We start from the raw sequence: 20,366 nt of genomic DNA, 5'->3' as shown, positions 1-20,366 counted from the left end.
ACACACTGAGGGGAAGGGGAAGGTCACTTACAGACATGTGCCCCTTGTTTCAGAGGTGACTACGCAGTGAGCACACCAGCACCCTGTGCTGAGCTGGGCATAAGGACTTACCATCCAATTAGGCCATTTTCCTTCTGGCATGTTTTCCAGCCAGGATGTGATAACCTCAGACACACTGTTGCCAGAAGGCTTGTCTAGTTTACTGAGGTAACTGTTGAAGGGAAAATCTGCTTCTTGGATAAAAGGCAACCCATAGTACACCATGGTCTCGGTGATGCTCTCTCCATGGGCTTCAGTCCCCATGAACCTGTAATAGTGAGAAGTACAGTGTCATCAGGGTCTGTGAGGAGACTGGGAAAGCGCTTTGCAGCTGCTATGCCTCATGGACAGGATGGGAATGAATGCACACTATTTAACCATGTCAGCTAGGGCTTACTAAGGAAGCAGAATCAAGCCAGACGAACAAGAAATGGCACGCTGGGTCAACTGGCAATTTCTCAACATATTAACCCGAAAGACTAGCCTAATACTAAGTCATGTCTAAAAGAAACACATTTGGATCTCAATCAATCCTGTTCTTTTCTTTCTAAATCTAAATGAAACTCAGTAACTTCCAAGAAGACTTTTCTTTAGTAATTCTCATCACTCCACTTAGAACATATAGTATATGCCTGCACATAAGGTAAGGGGGGCTTACCCAAAAAACTTCCCCTTCTATTTGAATCCCCTTAAAGTCTCACTTTATTATTAGGGTGCACCATCAGTTGTTGAAAAGCAGACACTCTTCAGGGAACACATATTTGCCTGAAATGACCCACATCAATGCTGGCTTTAGCTGTTTGAGACATTACGTTGAATGGATAAGTACACAGTATCTGGAGCTGGGGTGTTTCAGTTCCAGTCTCATCTCTGTGATCACTGCCTGTGTGACCATTACCTGTATGCCCAGAGTCTCAGTCTCCTCATCTGTAAAATAGGGACAGTTATCAGAGGACCTACTTCAAGAAGTTTCTTGAACTCCTTTTCCATTGATTCTATTGGGTAATCAATATAAACACCACAAGAGTTAAGTTCACTGAGTGTTTATTATGTGCCAGGCATCATTTTAAGTGCTTCACAGACATCTCATGTAGTCTCACAACAATCTTATATGGCTGTCAGTTACCACTTTTTAGTTGATGAGAAAACTGAGACTTAGGTTAACTAACCTTATGCCAGCTCAAGGTGGCATAGCTAGTATGCCTGAGGACTCCACCTCAGGCCCATCTGATTCCAAAGTTGTGTTCACTAACAGGGCAAATAATAAGACTAACCTTTAGATAATATCTTTTAATTAATTTTCACAAAATTCCTACAAATACATATTGTGACTAGCATCATTTTACAAAAGAGGAAACTAAATCAGCAAAGTTAAGCAACATGAGAGACTATACCAGGCCCTAGCATAACCGAGTTATGAGGCACTGTAATTACGCGGTTTGTTAAATTATAACTGGAACCTCTTGAGAATGCGTGATTGTGAGGGATAAAGTGCAGATCACACGCTGTGCCTGGGGTTACCTGTATCGCCCTGGCTCCCTGCTGTATTGATTCATGGTCTGCCGGAAGCCGCGGACAATGTCGTGCATTCCCACCTGTGTGGTGGTGAAGTCATGGTGCAGCTGCGAGTAGCGAGTGACTGTGTCCTTTGAAAACAGGACAGCATGGTTACCACAATGTCACATGTCAAATGCCCACAGCGGCCTCGTGTGGACTGTCTCTTCAACGGACTCAGACCAAAACACACAAGCTTAAAGACGGTCCTAAGGCTTCCACTGCACAAGGGATTTTGTTCACGGAGAACACTCAATATTATTAGTGTTTCATTTTGTGCTTAACTTATTAACTGTGAATCTAGTAAACAAGTTAAATTTTACCAAACAGCTAAACATTGATTACAAATGTATTTAACAAATTCCTCCTAAACATTTTATTGTCCCAAATGCTCCACCTTTTTAAAGGCAAACAAAAGAAATTATCTTAATGATTAGAGTACATTATTACATTTGTACTTTATCTGCTCACAAAATTATTAATACCATGCATTTAAATTTGGTTTTGTACCACTTTTGTCCTTTATTCTTAAGTTATACTTTCTCAGGGTTTCAAAATTTTTCCTGCTACTGATTTTGTGCTTTTCAAGGGTTATAATAATCTTCTAGAATCAAAGTAAGAGATTATGTCTCATACAAGCTCAGGCTATAAGTCCTGGGTTAGGACACAGACAGGCTAGACAGTCCATGAGTTGCCATCCATTCAGTGGACACCTTTTTTATAAGTGATTTTCTCTTGCTAGATCAAGTGAAGTTTTTTGAAATCCCCAATATCTTTGGAAGTTACATGTCCTTTAAGTTTTCTTGGGTAGTATACAAAATCCATTGTTCTGGTCATTTGTCTTCAGTGGAAGCATATGCCTATCTTCCGACATATTATAATTAGCAAGATTATTCTGGAATTTCTTCTCCAAGTATAAATGCTTCTCTTTGGGACAGCTGGCTAACATACAACCTTTTTTTCCCCTTCATTTTTCCTTTCTACTGGAAATCACATGCAAAAAAAAAAAATGGCTTAATCATGACCTTGGTTCATGACATGGTCTCATAATTAGCCCATGAGTGGCCAGCTTCCCTTTATTACTCAGATAAGATTATCAAGTTGATAACCATATGAATTTAATTTTACTTTCTAAAAAGGGCATCATGTTATACATAATTTAGATTTTTTTGCTACACATTATATCACTAAGATTGACCCATATTGCTATGTGTCTCTATTAATTCATTTTGACATACTCTTGTATAAATAATCTGTTATTTTGAGATACATTTTAGGACTGCTATCTCCTTGGCCACTGGAGACAGCCTGACTGTAGAATGGTGGTCAGTCAGCTACAGGAGTGAGAGGGGCATGTGATGATTACTGTGTCTCATGTGTGACATGGGAGGGGAAAGGTTGGGAACCACTGGTGTGAAAGCACAAAAGCCTAAATTCTGTTGCAGATAGGTTTGGTTGGTAATTCCATTTATCACCTGTGCCACCCTGATAAATTAATTTCTCCAAGATTTGCTAAATGGGGATTATGAAACCTCACAAGATGCTGAGAGAGTTAAATGGAAAGAGCACATAGCATACAACTGATGCTCAGCAAGTGTTATTTCCTTTGCCTTCTGCCTACGTGTCCTTTAATGACTGCAAAAGCACCTGGAGAATTTAAGCCACCTCCCTTGAGCTTGAGTGAGTGACAGAAATGACAAAGTTATGGCCCTCGGTGGAGTCCACACTGTCCATGCCCTCAGAAAGTGATCTTTAAAGATCACTCTGGAGGGAACCAGCAGAAGAAAATACCTAGTCACATGCATTTGAAACTCCTGTGTTCCCTAAAGAAAATGATTCAAAGCACTTCTTATAGGCAGAACAGAACTCACCTCTGGTAAGTGATGTCTCAGGCTAAAAAAAAATAATACTCTGATAACATTTTCAGAAAAGAAAAAAATATAAATAAATACATATATATTTATAAATATATACTTATTTTATAATATATATTAAAACCATGTATGCATATATTAATATGTTTAAAACTTTACCGGGATTTGGGTCTTATTCACTTGGGCCTCATCTCTCAGATGCTTTGCTTCTAGAAGAAATTGAAGAGCATCGAAACTAAAGCCATCAACACCCTTTGAGAGCCAAAACTGTATAATTTCCTAAACAGGAAGAAGCAAAAACGCTTGGTTATATCAACAACACGTTGTTCATAAGGTTTAATAAAAGTCTTGTCTGTTAGTGACTTTCCATCATAAAACAGTCACCTCCACATATAAAAGTATCTATTTAGCACAGCAGTGTCTGAGCCTCATGAACTTTGGAATAACTATTTATGGGCTCCTATTCTTCCCTCATATTTGAATTCAGAATGTTACATATGTAATTGATGCTATGAGCATGTTCCCAAAGTTTAGACTCCACTCACAAGGAAAGAATGAAACCACAATGAAAGATAGGACTCAGGAGACACCGGATACATAGCTTATCTCCCCCATGTTCAGTTCCTTACAAGTCACTCCAAACTGACAGAAAATAACCAATTAAGCAGCCAGTCGCGAAGGCTCTTCCACCAGACTGGGGCCTTTTGGAGGGAAAGCCTGCAGCTTTCATGTCTGCTTCCCTTGCCACTGACACCAGTTGTTATTTAGTGAACCAGCTGAGGAATGAAAGAATGAGTTATCAACCCCAAATGAGCCAAAGATGGTGTGATACTGTTGGGACATCAAAGAAGTACAGCCAGTTCCCTGGCTTCAAGGCTTCAACACTATAGCTGGGGACACGTGAGAGGGTTCCCTAACACAAGGACATGGTTCAGCATCATAAGAGGAGCTTCCTCGGTCTGCCTGACTATTGGAGCACCAAGAAGATCAAAGTTAACATGGGTGGGCACAGCCATGTTTCCTCTCTTCAGGCAAGGAAAAGCTAGAGCTTGGCTTGGGATACCATCAGAGAGTAAGCCTAGAAGAACATTCTGGACTGTTTGGGGACAGCATGAGTCCAGCATGGAGGCAGAGGATGACTTGGCCTGTATGGGGACAGTTAAGACCAGGTGACCTTGAAAAGCAGAAGGCCTGGTCTCAGTTCCCCTCTCCCTGCCAACCCTTCCCAGCTGGGCCTACTCCTGCACCCACCAAAAGACACCCTTCTGCAAAGGGACAGTAGCTCTCCTTGTTATCCTTTCAGCTCAATCCTTGCCAAAGGGAAGGTTCTACAGGAATGTGAACATCACATTTGGAGAAGGAAATGGCAACCCACTCCATCACATTAGAGCAGAACCATAACTTAAGGTAATGGAGTGAAGAAGCCACAGAGCTATAGACCTCAAATAAGGACTGTCCCCAAAATCACTCGCTAGATTCAAAGTATCTTTCTTGTATCTACGTGGGCATATGGGGCCTCTTGAGGCTGCAGGTCAAGGCTCCCAAAGGTTTCTCTAGACTGAAGGCAAGGCTGATGTCAGTCCGTTTCAGGTGAAATTTTGAATGGCAAAGCTTAAACAAATTTTTCAAATCTAAGAGCAGACTCTGCTGCTGACAAGCCTAATTTTGAACACAGCTGACCCAAATGCCCTTAAGCTGGCCCTACCCAGTGGAATTTCACTTTGGGGTAGAAGACCCACAAATCTATTCTTACTAGCATCCGTCTTCACAAATTCATTCATTCAATAAGTATTTGGGTTCCAGCTAGGGACCAGGCACTTAGCTAACAGGCCTTGGAACTAGAACCATGCACAAAATACAACACAACCCAGACACAATCCTAGGTCTCATGGGTTTTTTAAGAATCCTCAGCTAGACAAATATTAATGCAAAAATACTTAAGTCACAGACACGATAAAGCTTTCAAGGAGAGGAGCATGGTAACATGAGGGTGAAACAGCAGGACTTGCCAGGGGGGTCAGTGCAGCAGGATGGCAGGAAGTGAAGGCAGTTAAGCTCAGGATTCAATTAGAGAAGCCCCAGATAGGAAGGCACCTCATTCATAGAACAGAATGCATAGTGGCTCTAAGGACCCACTTAGCATGAAGCTAACCAAGCTGAAGTTTTAGGACCCTTCACTGCATGGACCCCTTTCTACTCACATTCATTTTTCGTTCTAAATAACCACTTTTTTTTTCCTGTACCTAATTTTATACTTTTTATTTTTTTAAAAAACCCAAGTTTGGAGGATGGATACATGTATATGTATGGCTGAAACTATTAAGATATTGTTAATCAGCTACACACCAATATGAAATAAAAAGTTTAAATTTTAAAAAATCCCCAAGTTTTTATAGCCTTCAGATCTCATACAACCGGGGACCACCGCTAGGTGGCGCTGTTCTTAACAAGAAAGAACAGTGGAAGAGAATCCAGTTCAGTTCAGTCGCTCAGTCCTGTCCAACTCTTTGCGACCCCATGAATCGCAGCACGCCAGGCCTCCCTGTCCATCACCAACTCCCGGAGTTCACTCAGACTCACGTCCATCGAGTCGGTGATGCCATCTAGCCATCTCATCCTCTGTCGTCCCCTTCTCCTCCTGCCCCCAATCCCTCCCAGCATCAGGGTCTTTTCCAATGAGTCAACTCTTCCCATGAGGTGGCCAAAGTACTGGAGTTTCAGCTTCAGCACCATTCCTTCCAAAGAAATCCCAGGGCTGATCTCCTTCAGAATGGACTGGTTGGATCTCCTTGCAGTCCAAGGGACTCTCAAGAGTCTTCTCCAACACCACAGTTCAGAAGCATCAATTCTTCAGTGCTCAGCCTTCTTCACAGTCCAACTCTCACATCCATACATGACCAAAGGAAAAACCATAGCCTTGACTAGATGGACCTTTGTTGGCAAAGCGATGTCTCTGCTTTTCAATATGCTATCTAGGTTGGTCATAGCTTTTCTTCCAAGGAGTAAGCGTCTTTTAATTTCATGGCTGCAGTCACAATCTGCAGTGATTTTGGAGCCCCCCAAAATAAAGTCTGACACTGTTTCCCCATCTATTTCCCATGAAGTGATGGGACCAGATGCCATGATCCTCGTTTTCTGAATGTTGAGCTTTAAGCCAAATTTTTTACTCTCCACTTTCACTTTTATCAAGAGGCTTTTTAGTTCCTCTTCACTTTCTGCCATAAGGGTGGTGGCATCTGCATATCTGAGATTATTGATATTTCTCGTGGCAATCTTGATTCCAGCTTGTGTTTCTTCCAGCCCAGCCTTTCTCATGATGTACTCTGCATAGAAGTTAAATAAGCAGGGTGACAATATACAGCCTTGACGTACTCCTTTTCCTATTTGGAACCAGTCTATTGTTCCATGTCCAGTTCGAGCCAGACATCCTGGAATGTGAAGTCAAGTGGGCCTTAGAAAGCATCACTACAAACAAAGCTAGTGGAGGTGATGGAATTCCAGTTGAGCTGTTTCAAATCCTGAAAGATGATGCTGTGAAAGTGCTCCACTCAATATGCCAGCAAATTTGGAAAACTCAACAGTGGCCACAGGACTGGAAAAGGTCAGTTTTCATTCCAAGACCAAAGAAAGGCAATGCCAAAGAATGCTCAAACTACCGCACAAATGGACTCATCTCACACGCTAGTAAAGTAATGCTCAAAATTCTCCAAGCCAGGCTTCAGCAATACGTGAACCGTGAACTCCCTGATGTTCAAGCTGGTTTTAGAAAAGGCAGAGGAACCAGAGATCAAATTGCCAACATCCGCTGGATCATGGAAAAAGCAAGAGAGTTCCAGAAAAACATCTACTTCTGCTTTATTGACTATGCCAAAGCCTTTGACTGTGTAGATCACAATATACTGTGGAAAATTCTGAAAGAGAGGAATATCAGAACACCTGACCTGCCTCTTGAGAAATTTGTATGCAGGTCAAGAAGCAACAGTTAGAGAATCCAGGGTGGGGCACAAATAACTAATTCACTCAAGCGGACTCTGACAAGAATGTAGAAAAACATTAAACACCATGCAGTTGTAAACATTAAATTTTTGAGCACTGATTTCCTAGAATAAAGCTATTCATTCTCTTCATGAGGTCCTCATTCACTTTGGGGATCGCAGCATTGCTAGCTACGGAGCCAACATTAGAGAATGAGAAACACTGACCTCAGCATAGGCATATGGCCCTGGCAGGGATTTTCACTGTAGTCTGGTAAGAGATGTTATCATTGTTTGATGAGACAAAACTAAAAAAGTCGGATGCTTGTTTTTGAGAGTCTTTTAAAAATTTTTTTATTAAACTTTTTATTTTATACTGGAGTATAGCAAATTAACAATGCTAGGATCATTTTCGGTGGACAGCAAAGAGATTCAGCCATACATATACATGTATCCATTTTGAGAGGCATTTTACATGGTCTTCACCCAGATAATCTAAAATGCGCTAAATGGCTCTTGAAAAATATTTTCATTGTGCTATATATTCTCAACCAGGTAAAAAAAGAGAATTCCACATTTCAATGGTTAACCATCTGTTTATGCCAATTAAGCTCCCCTAGTGTGCCGGATGCAGAAATGGGCACGGAGCCTAGTTCCCCAGGTCTGGGTGACCCATGTAGGGGCCATGGGACTCTAGCGACAGTACACTGTGTCTCTAATTTCTAACTAACTCCCATGACATCACACAGCCCTGGTTTTTCCACCAGGCATGTCTACATTCTTTTCTCCTTAAACAACTCGCTCCTCTGAGTGAAAAAGGAATCAGTTCAAAACCTTGAGGCAAATCTTTCCTTTTGAGGTGACTGACATTACTGGATCCGTTTACGTAAAATGAAAGGTTTGGGACAAAGAAAGGCTCTGCTGTTCGTGATGATATATAAGACATCCTCTTGATAATGAGATATACCCCAGGGCGTCCATCTCAAGAAAGAATGAGAAAGCAGAGGATATTTCAGAAGGACAGAGAAAAAACCATATCCTCTGCTTATAAGCAAGGAAGGCAAACCAGCCCTACTGGTCTTCAGAAATCTGGGTAAAATTCTCTGCTGACTCTTCCAGAAGCAGGACATAGATCACAGGCTCCAGAATCTGACCCATAAGGGACTATCCCATCTCCCCCACTGTCCAGCTGCATGACTCAGGTTATATGATGACCTCCAAAACCTTGGTTTCCTCATCAATAAAATAATACCTGCCTTACAGGAATTCCGTGAGGATTAAATGAGGTACTGCTGCCAGAGTCAACTGATGCTTTGGTCTTTGTGCTGTGCTTAGTCGCTCATTCGTGTCTGATTCTTTGCGATCCCATGGACTGTAGCTTGCCAGGCTCCTCTGTCCATGGGATTCTCCAGGCAAGAATACTGGAGTGGATTGCTGTGCCCTCCTCCAGAGGATCTTCCCAACCCAGGGATCAAACCCAGTTCTCCCACATTGCAGGTGGATTCTTTACCGTCTGAGCCACCAGGAAACCCCAAGAATACTGGAGTGGGTAGCCTATCCCTGCTCCAAGGGAACTTTCCAACCCAGGAATCGAACCCGGGTCTCCTGGATTGCTGGTTAATTCTTCATCAGCTGAGCTACCCAGGAAGCTTATACCTGGCCTCTCTGCCATGTTTGACAACATAGACTAACCCTGTCATCTAGATATACTCACAGGACTTAGACCCAGGATACCACACTCCTGGTTTATGACTTCTCTGCCTGCTCAACAGTGCTTTAAATATGCATACTCCTTGAGGCTCCATCTTACAGCCTCTGTTCATTTCATTTCACAACAGTATTGACTCATTTATCTATCACTTATTGATTACTTAACAAGTACTTATACCAGCCACTTTTGACACCAGGGACCAGTTTCACGGAAGACAATTTTTCTACGGACAGGAGTTGGGGGTGGGAGGATGGTTTGGGGAAGATTCAAGCTCATTATACTTATTGTGCATTTTATTTCTATTATTATTATTACACCAGCTCTACCTCAGATCATCAGGCATTAGATCCTGGAGGCTGGGGACCCCTTACACATATAATAAGCACCACACTATCCTAAGTGCTTTACAAAGGTTACACCACTTAATCCCCAAACAACCCCACAAGGCATGTACCATTATTGTTCCTATTTTACCATCAGGGGAATTGAGACACAGAGAGATCATGCGTCTTGATCAAGGTCATATGACAAGTAAGTGGTGCATGGTAATTGGAACCATGTGGTGCCTTTATTGGCTTTCCTGGTGGCTCAGATGGTACTCCATTTTAGTTGGAGGATCTGCTACACCTGGCCATCATTCCCACATGACAACAACCCCCTCAAGATAAGTGACAAATGGCCCCTTGGTTCACCTCAGCCAGCCCAGTTCACTCACCGACATTACCTGCCTGACCTCTGTGGGCACAGTCCACATGGAAACAAGCCCCAAAGCTTTATCTCTGGACCAGACCTTCCTCTGAGCTCCACGGCTTCTAGCCAGCTACCCACTGAACACCTGAATGTCTCACAGAGAGCTCAAACTCTACACAACTGAGACCTCCCACACACACACCCACTCTTCCCATATCTCCCATCCCAGGAAACGGACCTGCCACCCAGCCAGAATTCAAATCTGAAACCTGGAAGTCACACCAGACTCCTCTCTAAGGACTGATGATGCCTCTGCAACCCCTAACCCCCCCTGCCACCCTCACTAGTCCAACCTCCCAGCATTTTTTCCTAGTTACTGCATCACCCACCTCCCCAGTTTTTCTGCCTTCAAACCTACCTTATTCAAATGCCTTCATCACAAACCAGATTGATTTTTCCCAGTGCAAATTAAAATTATTCCCCTGCCCAAGGCCTTTCAAACCTGAATCTTACCATGGCTTTCAGTGCAGCTCATGATGTGGTTCCTACCCAACTCTCACCTCGTCCAATCACACACCCCGTCTCGGGACAGCATGTACCCACAGTGGACAACTCCCAGCACCTCTACTGTGCTGTGACTGTGCTTTCTCTCTGCTGGGGACACTCCCACTTGTGTCTCTTTGCTTGGCTCAGTCTTTCTCGCCCTCTAGCTATCATTGCTTCCTCTGTAAACCTTACCCCAGTCTCTCTCAGGTCCCTGCCCTGCATTCTCCTACTTCCTACTGCCATGAACACTCAGCACACTTTACCATAATTTCCCATCTGTTTACCACCCACCTCCAGAATATATTATTATAGCCCATGATGGCTACAACATGGGTCATTCTTTCTCACTCTCTAGGAATCATTGCTTATATCTCTATATCTATATCTAGGTATACCCTCTATTTCCCATTTGGTTGCCACCCCCCTCCAGAATATATTATCATAGCCCATGATGGCCACAACACGGGTCCATCTTCAGAAGCAGCCTACTCTGGCATATAGCCAATACACAACACATGCTGTTTAATGAGGGAATGGTTTATAATGAAGTGCATGGCACACACGTGGTATGATGATGCTGCAGTGATGAGCATCCAGCACTGAGCTGGCTTATAAAGCAGGCAGTGAGTATATTTTGTTTTGAGTTGAGCTGCTTGTCTCCAGCAATACCGTGCTCAACAGGGGCAGAACAGAGCCATTCCTTATGCTCTGCCTCCCATCGGCAGCCAGGAGGGCATCTTGGTTCCCAGTCACCGGTTGCTGTAAACACACCAACTCTTCCACTCCAGGGCTCAGCCTTCCCACGTGGTGGTTTCAGGAATCTGACTGAGCCCCAGATATGGGGCCAGTCCATCTGGAATCTCTTCCCTGCTCTGCAGCTTCTCTACTGACCACTTCTCTGGGCCTCAGTTTCCTTATTTGTCAAATAAGGGATTTGGAGGGCAAATAAAAAACAAACTGATCGGAAAATTATAAAATACTAGACAAATATAAACCACCCCTCCTCTGAGAAGACTTCCTGACTTCTCTAGCTGAAAAAGCTCTAGCCCTGGAAGGTTCAGGGCACAGCCAAACCCCTAATGGCCAGTGCAAGGGAGAGGACAAAGAGGAAGAAGAAGAATGCTCTGTGCTGGGTGTCCTCTGCCTGCCGGCCTCCCACCGTGCAGATAAGCTGAAATCTGATGGGAGCCCCGAAGAAGAAGGCTCAGGTCCTGAGTACAAGCTGGTATGCAAGCACAACTCATTCCAAATGCCTCCTCACCACAAATCCTCAGGGTTGCAAATTATTAACCTGCATAACTCTGCTTCAAAGATAAGTGCTGCTGGGGGAGGAGGATGTCAGAAGTCCCTTCATGTGAAAGGTCCCTTTCCAGGAGTGAAGAGCCTTCCCTTACAGCATTCAGCCTTTCTTATTTACTTCTAATAGGAAACCTGCTAAACCAGCCTTGCAAAAAAATGTCTAACTTCTCCAACCAGAGGCAATAATGATTCATCTCAAGAGGGATTTCATCCTGCAAGGCTAGTAACTAAGGCTCCTATTTATGTCCTCCACTACTTGGATGCCTTCAAGAGAATTGCTGGGTTAGCCAAAAAAGAATTAATGTATTGCTGGCACATTTTGGCAAAATTTATCACATTTGTCTAAACATCTCCAGGCAATCCATCAATATTGCCGCAAGGAGCCTGGAGAAATCCACTGCCTGATAAACCAACTGGTTTATGCTCCCATTTATGAATTTCCAATTAAAAACCTCCTTACAAAAACTGTGTAGAAAAAGTGAAACAGAGAGAAAAGCAGTTTGCCTCAGATTAGGCATGGAGCTGTGGTTAATTTAAGTACGTGGATGCCACAATCTTGGTGCTTGGGTTTGAATCTTGTCCCCTTAGTCCCAAGGTGGGTGGTGTCACCTCTTTAAGCCTCAGTTTCCTTCTCTGTAAAACAGTCGTGGTCATAAAATCTCCTAAATTAGGTTTGTTTTGAGCATTAAATGAGATGATGCTGGTAAAGCACTTGGCAAAAAGTAAGTGCCTAATAAGAGTGGGGGGTGTGAGTGTATAAATGATCTTCAGTGATGGAGCAGAGGAAAGCTCACACTCCATCAGAGAAGTTTAAAACTAACCCCTCGTCAGTGGGCTGACTGTGTCTACCTCCCCTCCCCCAAATGAGACAAGGCTGCCACGACAAGGAGCCTACTTCTCAAGATCTCAAAGCAATTCATCTAAATTCTGGAAAACATATATAGTAAAAATAGCCTTAGAACTAAGGAATTTATAGGAATATACTTAACAAAAGAAGTGCAGGATATGTACACTGAAAACTAGAAGACACTGTTGAAAGCAACTAAAGGAGATCTTGAGTAAGTAGAAAGACATCCTGTGTCCACAGATCCAAAGAGCTAATATTGTTCAGATGGCAGTACTCCCCCAAACTGATCCACAGGCTCCATACAATCCCAGCAGGCTTCTCTGCAGAAATTGACAAGCAAGTAATAAAATTCGCAGGGAAGTGCAAAGAACCCAGAACAGCCAAACAATCTTGAAAAAAAAGAACAAGGTTGTAAGGCTCACCCACATCCCAATTTCAAAACTTACTATGTAAAACTATAGTAATCCAGACAGTCCTGGTGTAAGGACAGACATATAGATCAATGGAACAGAAGCGACAGTCTAGAAATAAACCCTGATGTTTATGATCAATTGATATTCAAAAGGGTTCCAAGATAGTTCAATGGTGAAAGAATAATCTTTGGTAAACACACATTGTTGGGATAACTGGATAGCTACATGCAAAAGAGTGAAGTTAGACTCCCTCTTACCATATACAAAAATCAACAAAAAATGGATCACAGACCTAAGTGTAAGAGCTAAAACTACAAAACTCTTAAAGGAAAACATGAGTTAAACCTTCACAACCTGGAGTTAGGCACTGGTTCTTAAATGTTACACTATAAGCATAAGCAAGAAAAAAAAAATAGGTAAGTTGAAGATCACAGCAATTAAAAACTCTTGTGCTTCAAAGAGCACCATCAAGGAAGTAAAAAGACAACCTATAGAAAGGAAGAAAATTAATTGCAAATCATATATCCAGAATGTGTTTTTTTAAAAAAAAAACATAACTCAACAAAAAGACAAATAACACAATTTTAAAATAGAGAAAGGATTTGAATAGACATTTCCCCAATGAAAATATACAAATAAACTATAAGTACATGAAAAGATGCTCAATATCATTAGCTGTCAGGGAAATGCAAATCATAGCCGCAGTGAAATACCACTTCACTAGGATGACTGTTATCACAGCTAAGACAATAGCAAGTGTCAATGAGGATACAGAGAAAATGGAAACTTTATACACTGCTAATAAAAATGTAAAATGGTCCAGCTACACTGGAAAACAGTTTCTCAAGAAATTAAATTATAATATAGATACAGGTCACAGACATCTATATAGATACTATATGATTCCATTTATGTGAAATGTCCAGAACAGGCTTATTTATAGAGGCATAAAGTAGAGTAGTGGTTTCCAGGGCTCAAAGAGAGAAAATACGGTATCCAGAGGGAGTGAGTTCTAACAGGTATGGGGTTTCTTTTAGGGGGTGATGAAAGTGTCTGAAATTAGTAGCTATACTTGCATAATCCTGTAAACATACTAAAACCACTGACTTACATACTAGAAAGGGGTGGATTTTGTGGTATGTCAATTATATCTCAATAAAGCTGTTATTTAAAAACAAAACAAGAACAGACTAAGGGGCACAGGTGTTCTTAGAGACTCCAACAAGGCATCCTCTCCATCTGGCTGACATGATGACTTGTAGAAAGAGACCCACAGCTCCCTGCTCTGCTCTATTTGGGTTTCCTCCTCACCGACCTCAGAGCCCTACCCTGGTACCCTAAATTCTTGCCCATGAGAGCCACAGCAGCAGCAATAATGCAAACAGCAACAGGGCTAATGTTTACTGTGAGTTATGCGTCAGGTGTTGTTAGAACCACCACTATACAGGTGTGAGTGCCAGCAACTCTCACCTGGGTGCTGCAGGAAATCTGAGCATCACCAGACCACAGAGCATCATCTCTAGCTCAGCAAGTGTCCCTACGACAGCATTCACGGCCCCACAGCATCAGCCCTCACCCTCAGTTTTACAAACTCCCCAACCCTGTCCCTCACTTCACAGAAGTGCATTGGTCGTGTTGCCACATGGAATACAGGACCATGAATAATTTTTTAGTAGAAGAAAGTATCAAATATTGCACTATTCATTATTTAACTGAAATTAAAATTTAATCAAACGTCTTGAAATATCACTTGCTGTGCCTGGCAGTCCTGCGCAGCAGCCCCCAGGTCATTTCTAAAACACATGGAGCTTAGTCTCCCCCAGAGAATTTTGCATTTGCTCTTCTCTCTGCCTGAAGTTCTCTTTCCTTAGCTGTTCACATGGGCCCCTTGCAAACATCAGGTTTTTGTGCAAATGGGACTTCAACATAGGGGTGTCTCTGAGCCCACTTCTCACTGACGCTGCGAAGCTCTCTAAGCCTTCATCACCACCTGACGTGTTAAATATTTAGCTGTTGTCTGCCTTCCCCTAAGGATATTGGGAATTCCTTGAGGGTGGGGTTTCTTTGATTCACTGTTGCAGTCCCACTACTTAGAACCAGACCTGACATGGAGCAGATAATAAGTTGATATTTACTGAGTGAATACAGAAGTGTTGCACATGGGTTATATCAACTCATGTTCCAAAAAGTCCCTGTGAGACAAACACTGTACCACCAATCGTGTCTCATAGACAAGGGATACAAGACACAGAAAACCTAAATAATTCACGCAGAAGCTCCCTGAAGCCAATGATGAGGCCAGGTCCAGACCCAGGAGCTGTGCCAGCTTAGCACAGGCAGAGAGGCATCGCAGAGCTAAGGTAACAGATGTTTCTGCCTTCCACCCATTTCAACTATTTGGGGTTAGAGGAAGGAAAGAGCCACTGACATATCTGAGAGTCTGTATTTGCATCAGACACCTTAATCCCAGAACTGAATTGCACTGCTTGATTTTGCTCACACAATTACTATTCAACACAAAGTGTAGCAAATAACCACTTAAGCACCCATGAAATGGAGAAGTTTACGTGAATGTCTGTACTCACTTTTATTTCTTCTTGAACATCAGGATTACAGAAATTTAAATCGGGTTGCTCTTTCATAAACTGATGAAAATAACATTGTTTTCGTACCTCATCAAAGTGCCAACTGGAGTTTCCATATACACTTAACTAGCAAACAGAAAACAGCAGATCAGTTCCTTAGCATGGTTTCTATGATGGTATCACCCACAAAGAAATGATCATTGTCATCATCAGCCCCATGCAGACTAAGTGCACACATCCCCAGAATTTTCCTTCTAGTGAGAGCACTAGATAAACTAATTCCCTAAAATTCCACTTGCTGGCCTAGTGCCCCACACTGGTTGTGATGTGTTAGTACAGTAGAAACTGTTCACAACAGCCACAACATCAAATCAATGCTCTCAATGTAAGGAGCAGACATTTCTAATCTATTTTCTTGAAACTTCTGTCCAGGCTCTGGACTCCTGTTTGTGAAGAAAAGCAAATGATGGTCAATTTGGGAGAAAGACACATTCCACTGATCTTGGAGCTTGAATCCAAATAGAGCAATTATTTAAATGGTATTTTCAGAAAAATATTAGAATCATTCCATTTAAAATGCTGCTAGCCCTCAGGAATAAAAGAAATCTAGCAACTTCAAGAGGACTTCCCTATAGCTCAGATGGTAAAGAATCTGCCTGCAAGGCAGGAGACCCAGGTTCGATCCCAGGGTCAGGAAGATATCCTGGAGAAGGAAATGGCAACCGACTCCAGTATTCATGCCTGGGAAATCCCATGGAAAGAGGAGCCTGGGCAGCTACAGTCCATGGGGTAGCAAAGAGTCGGAAATGACTAAGTGACTGAGCACACACACAGTAACTGCAAATGCTGGCACCCAACAGCATTTGACAGGGGTGCTGCTTTCCTCCTTCTAGAAGCTCTCACATCCGTGGCATTTCCAGGAGGAGGAACCTGTGTCAGTTTCCTCGGGGCTCTGTCTTGGGCCATTTGTTCATTTCACACTAAAGAAAACATCTAGACAACATTTACAAACTGAGGGATTTGCATAAATATTTTATTTTTAGTTGAAAGACCCAGTCACACTGGGTCCACATTTCCATGGCAACAACTGGCCCAAGCTAAGTAGTAGCTGATGCCTTTTGAGGAAACACTCTCGCCAGCTCACCTCATGGCCCACATGAATACAAATCAGGATAAGATTTTTACAGCATATATCAGTACACAGAAAGATCAGTACACAAAATACAAAAAAATAAATAAACTCTGCAAATCTATTTCAAAGGGACCAGCAATCCAACAAAAAATTGGAGAAAGAAACCATTAAACAGATGTTCCACAGAAATGGAAGCTCAAGTGAATAAATGTATGAAAAGATATTCAGCATCATTATTAATTAGGCAACAAGTACACCAATAATTAGTAAGTATATAAATAATCATTAGCAGTTAGAGAAATAAAAAATTAAGACCTCAACGTTGTACCAATTTATGTTCACTCAGTAAAAATTAGGCTAGATACAGTCTTTAGCCCTTTCATTTATTAGCTGTGAACCAGGGCAAGGTGCTTAACATTTTTCTGCCTCAGTCTGCTCATTGGTAAAACAGGAATAAAGCCCAACCCATAAGACTCTACAGTGAATTAAAGGAATTAATGAATATAATCAATATAAAACACTCAGAGCCTGGCACACAGTAAGCATTTAGCAAATGTTTGCTAATGTCATCATTATTTTCAAAAGTGGTGGATTGGTAAAAAGGAAAACTGTGTGTTTGCTCAGTCACTCAGTCGTGTTCAACTCTTTGCAACCCCGTGGCCTGTAGGCTACCGGGTTCCTTTGTCCACAGGATCTCCCAGGCAAGGACATTGAAGCAGGTTGCCATTCCCTCCCCAAGGGGATCGATTCGGCTCGGATTGAACTTACATCTCCTGCACTGGCAGGTGGATTCTTTAACACTGAGCCACCTGGGAAGAGGTGAAATTGCCAGGACGTGCTAAAGGGCTGTTCACCAGGCTGTGTATATTAGTGCCACTCACATAACCTTGGATATGGGAGGCTGGGCGAAAAAAGCACACAGTCAACTTTAGACACTCATCGTTTGAGTGCCCTTGGGTCATTTAAAAGCTGATGCCCAGGAGTCAGCCTCTTTCAGTGCTTAGGGAGGTCAAGAGGAAGGCCCTGGAGTGGGGAGAGATGATCCAAAGAAAAAAGGTCTGTAGAAAGCAGGAGAGAAGATGAACTAGAGTACACAGAGGGACTGACCTGGGACAGGAGGAGAGCTGCCAGATAAAATGTGAGACATTCAATTCAATCTGAATTTCAGATAAGCAATGAATACGTTTTTAGTGTAAGTGTATTCCAAATATTTTACACTAGAAATTGTTCCTTGTTTATCTAAAACATTTCACTGGGCTTTCTCTCAAGCAGGAGAGACAAGGTCTCTGTCCAGAAGAGGTGAACAGGAAGAGGGTGGAAACAGAGGCAGGAGTGTCAGCTTCTGTTCTCCCTTTAAAGTTGGGTTTGCTGCTGAGAGTGATGAGATGCAGTGAAGGTGGGTAAGATGTCCAAAGAGGAGAGAGGGCATGTTGATCAGCTGGATTTAGTAAAATTCCCCCAAAAGAGTGGATGGATCAGTTCAGATAGGGACTACGAATATGTCCAGAGGCTTGGATACCAAAGTTCAGGTAAAGAAAAAATGGATGGTTGAGTTCTTTTATGGCTAGTGTTTTACTGGACAACGGAGTCAAAAAGTCAGAAAGGCAAAAGGGTCTGGACGGTAGCAAGACAGTTACTAAACTATTAAGACATGGGGTCTCAGATGGACAGAGGGGTAAATAAAGGAAAGAGAGGTTAACAGAGAGCATAGGTTTTAATATGCTAAAACACATCAGCTTGACAATGAAATGAAAAATCCAAACCCACAGATGATTAGAAGCTTGGGACTTCATTTCTATTTCTTCGGGAAATTTGTTTCCCTTCTCATAAACTATAGCTATCACTCATTTTCCTTTAAAATAGCTTTATAAATAACCAGTTTAATAACTGAAGATCTGCCAATTTTACTTCTGTAAATCAAGCATGTTGGGACTTACCCAGTTGTTGGGTGGTATGGTTGTGCCATTTTCATAGTTACAGTCATGCCAGATATAATAATCAGTATATTTTCCTGTCCGGTTCCGACTCCATTGAAACCAAGCATGTTTATCACTGGTGTGGTTTGGTATGAAATCGATGATTAATTTTAAACCTAGTGAGTGGAAACATTTCAAATGGTAAGATAATATTATTTACATAATATTATATTAGAATAATACAATAGTGAGGAAGAAAATGCTCTAAGCTAAGCATTTGGAGAAATGCTTTCCTTAAACCATCCCACCCACCTTCCATTCAATTTACCTTTATCATGTATGGCTGCAACCAGATTCTCAAAATCTTTCATTGTTCCAAAAATGGGATCAATTTCTCGGAAATCTTCAACAGCATGTCGGAAATCTTTAAGAGATGATTTATAAAATGAAGTAATCCAAACAGTTTTTATATTTAAAGTTGTGAGGTAATCCAATTTATCTTGAATACCTGAAGGCAAAAGTCAAAGCCACGAAAAAGTTTGTTTTTTCAGTTGAATGATTAAAAATAAAATGAATAGGCTTAAGACAGAAATATCTGGGGTTTTTTTGAATTTGGGTAAAATTCAAATAGCAAGGTCTAGTTCTACAACCAACAGCAAATTAGCCTTCTGGCAATAACCTTTGAACTTTAACATCAGTGCATCATATTTTAAAAATCTGTCTGTTGTTTGTTCATATTTTATACTTAAAACCAAAACTACACTATTGTTAATTTATTCTACACATGGTTTTCAAGCACCTAATCCAGGCCAGATGCTGGGCTAAGTACCAAGACACAAAGAAGAATAACGTATGCATTCTTGACGGTCACGTGGCCTCAGCTGCACTGTCCAGTGTGTAGCCAGTTGCATGTGGCTATCAAGCACTCGCAATGTGACCAGTCTAAACTGAGACGTGGTGTAGATGTAAAACACACACTGGACACTGAAGTTCAGTCAGTCCAGTCGCTCAGTCGTGTCCGACTCTTTGCAACCCCATGAATCGCAGCACGCCAGGCCTCCCTGTCCATCACCAACTCCCGGAGTTCACTCAGACTCGCGTCCATCGAGTCCGTGATGCCACCCAGCCATCTCATCCTCAGTCTTCCCCTTCTCCTCCTGCCCCCAATCTCTCCCAGCATCAGAGTCTTTTCCAATGAGTCAACTCTTCGCATGAGGTGGCCAAAGTGCTGGAGCTTCAGCTTTAGCATCATTCCTTCCAAAGAAATCCCAGGGCTGATCTCCTTCAGAATGGACTGGTTGGATCTCCTTGCAGTCCAAGGGACTCTCAAGAGTCTTCTCCAACACCACAGTTCAAAAGCATCAATTCTTCGGCGCTCAGCCTTCTTCACATGTGATAGTCCAACTCTCACATCCATACATGACCACGGGAAAAACCATAGCCTTGACTAGATGGACCTTAGTCGGCAAAGTAATGTCTCTGCTTTTGAATATACTATCTAGGTTGGTCATAACTTTTCTTCCAAGGAGTAAGCGTCTTTTAATTTCATGGCTGCAGTCACCATCTGCAGTGATTTTGGAGCCCAAAAAGATAAAGTCTGACACTGTTTCTACTGTTTCCCCATCTATTTCCCATGAAGTGTTGGGACCAGATGCCATGATCTTCGTTTTCTGAATGTTGAGCTTTAAGCCAAATTTTTCACTCTCCTCCTTCACTTTCATCAAGAGGCTTTTTAGCTCTTCTTCACTTTCTGCCATAAGGGTGGTGTCATCTGCATATCTGAGGT

General features: G+C 42.2%; 1 protein-coding gene across 1 annotated transcript in view; it reads right to left on the bottom strand.

The window, feature by feature from the left end:
* SLC3A1 (solute carrier family 3 member 1) overlaps positions 1-20,366 on the bottom strand; it is a 35,955-nt gene that overhangs the window by 10,363 nt on the left and 5,226 nt on the right. The window contains exons 2-7 of the mRNA XM_040224728.1: positions 18,909-19,088; positions 18,602-18,756; positions 15,533-15,658; positions 3,627-3,746; positions 1,561-1,685; positions 112-307 (exon numbers count right to left, since the gene is read on the bottom strand). Coding sequence (XP_040080662.1) covers positions 112-307; positions 1,561-1,685; positions 3,627-3,746; positions 15,533-15,658; positions 18,602-18,756; positions 18,909-19,088 — 902 coding nt within the window. The remainder of the gene's footprint in view (positions 1-111; positions 308-1,560; positions 1,686-3,626; positions 3,747-15,532; positions 15,659-18,601; positions 18,757-18,908; positions 19,089-20,366) is intronic.

Source organism: Oryx dammah, unplaced genomic scaffold (genome assembly GCF_014754425.2).
Source record: "Oryx dammah isolate SB20612 unplaced genomic scaffold, SCBI_Odam_1.1 HiC_scaffold_25, whole genome shotgun sequence".
NCBI lineage: Eukaryota > Metazoa > Chordata > Mammalia > Artiodactyla > Bovidae > Oryx > Oryx dammah.
Note: the sequence above shows the minus strand (reverse complement) of the source record. Positions and strands in the feature narration are given on the sequence as shown.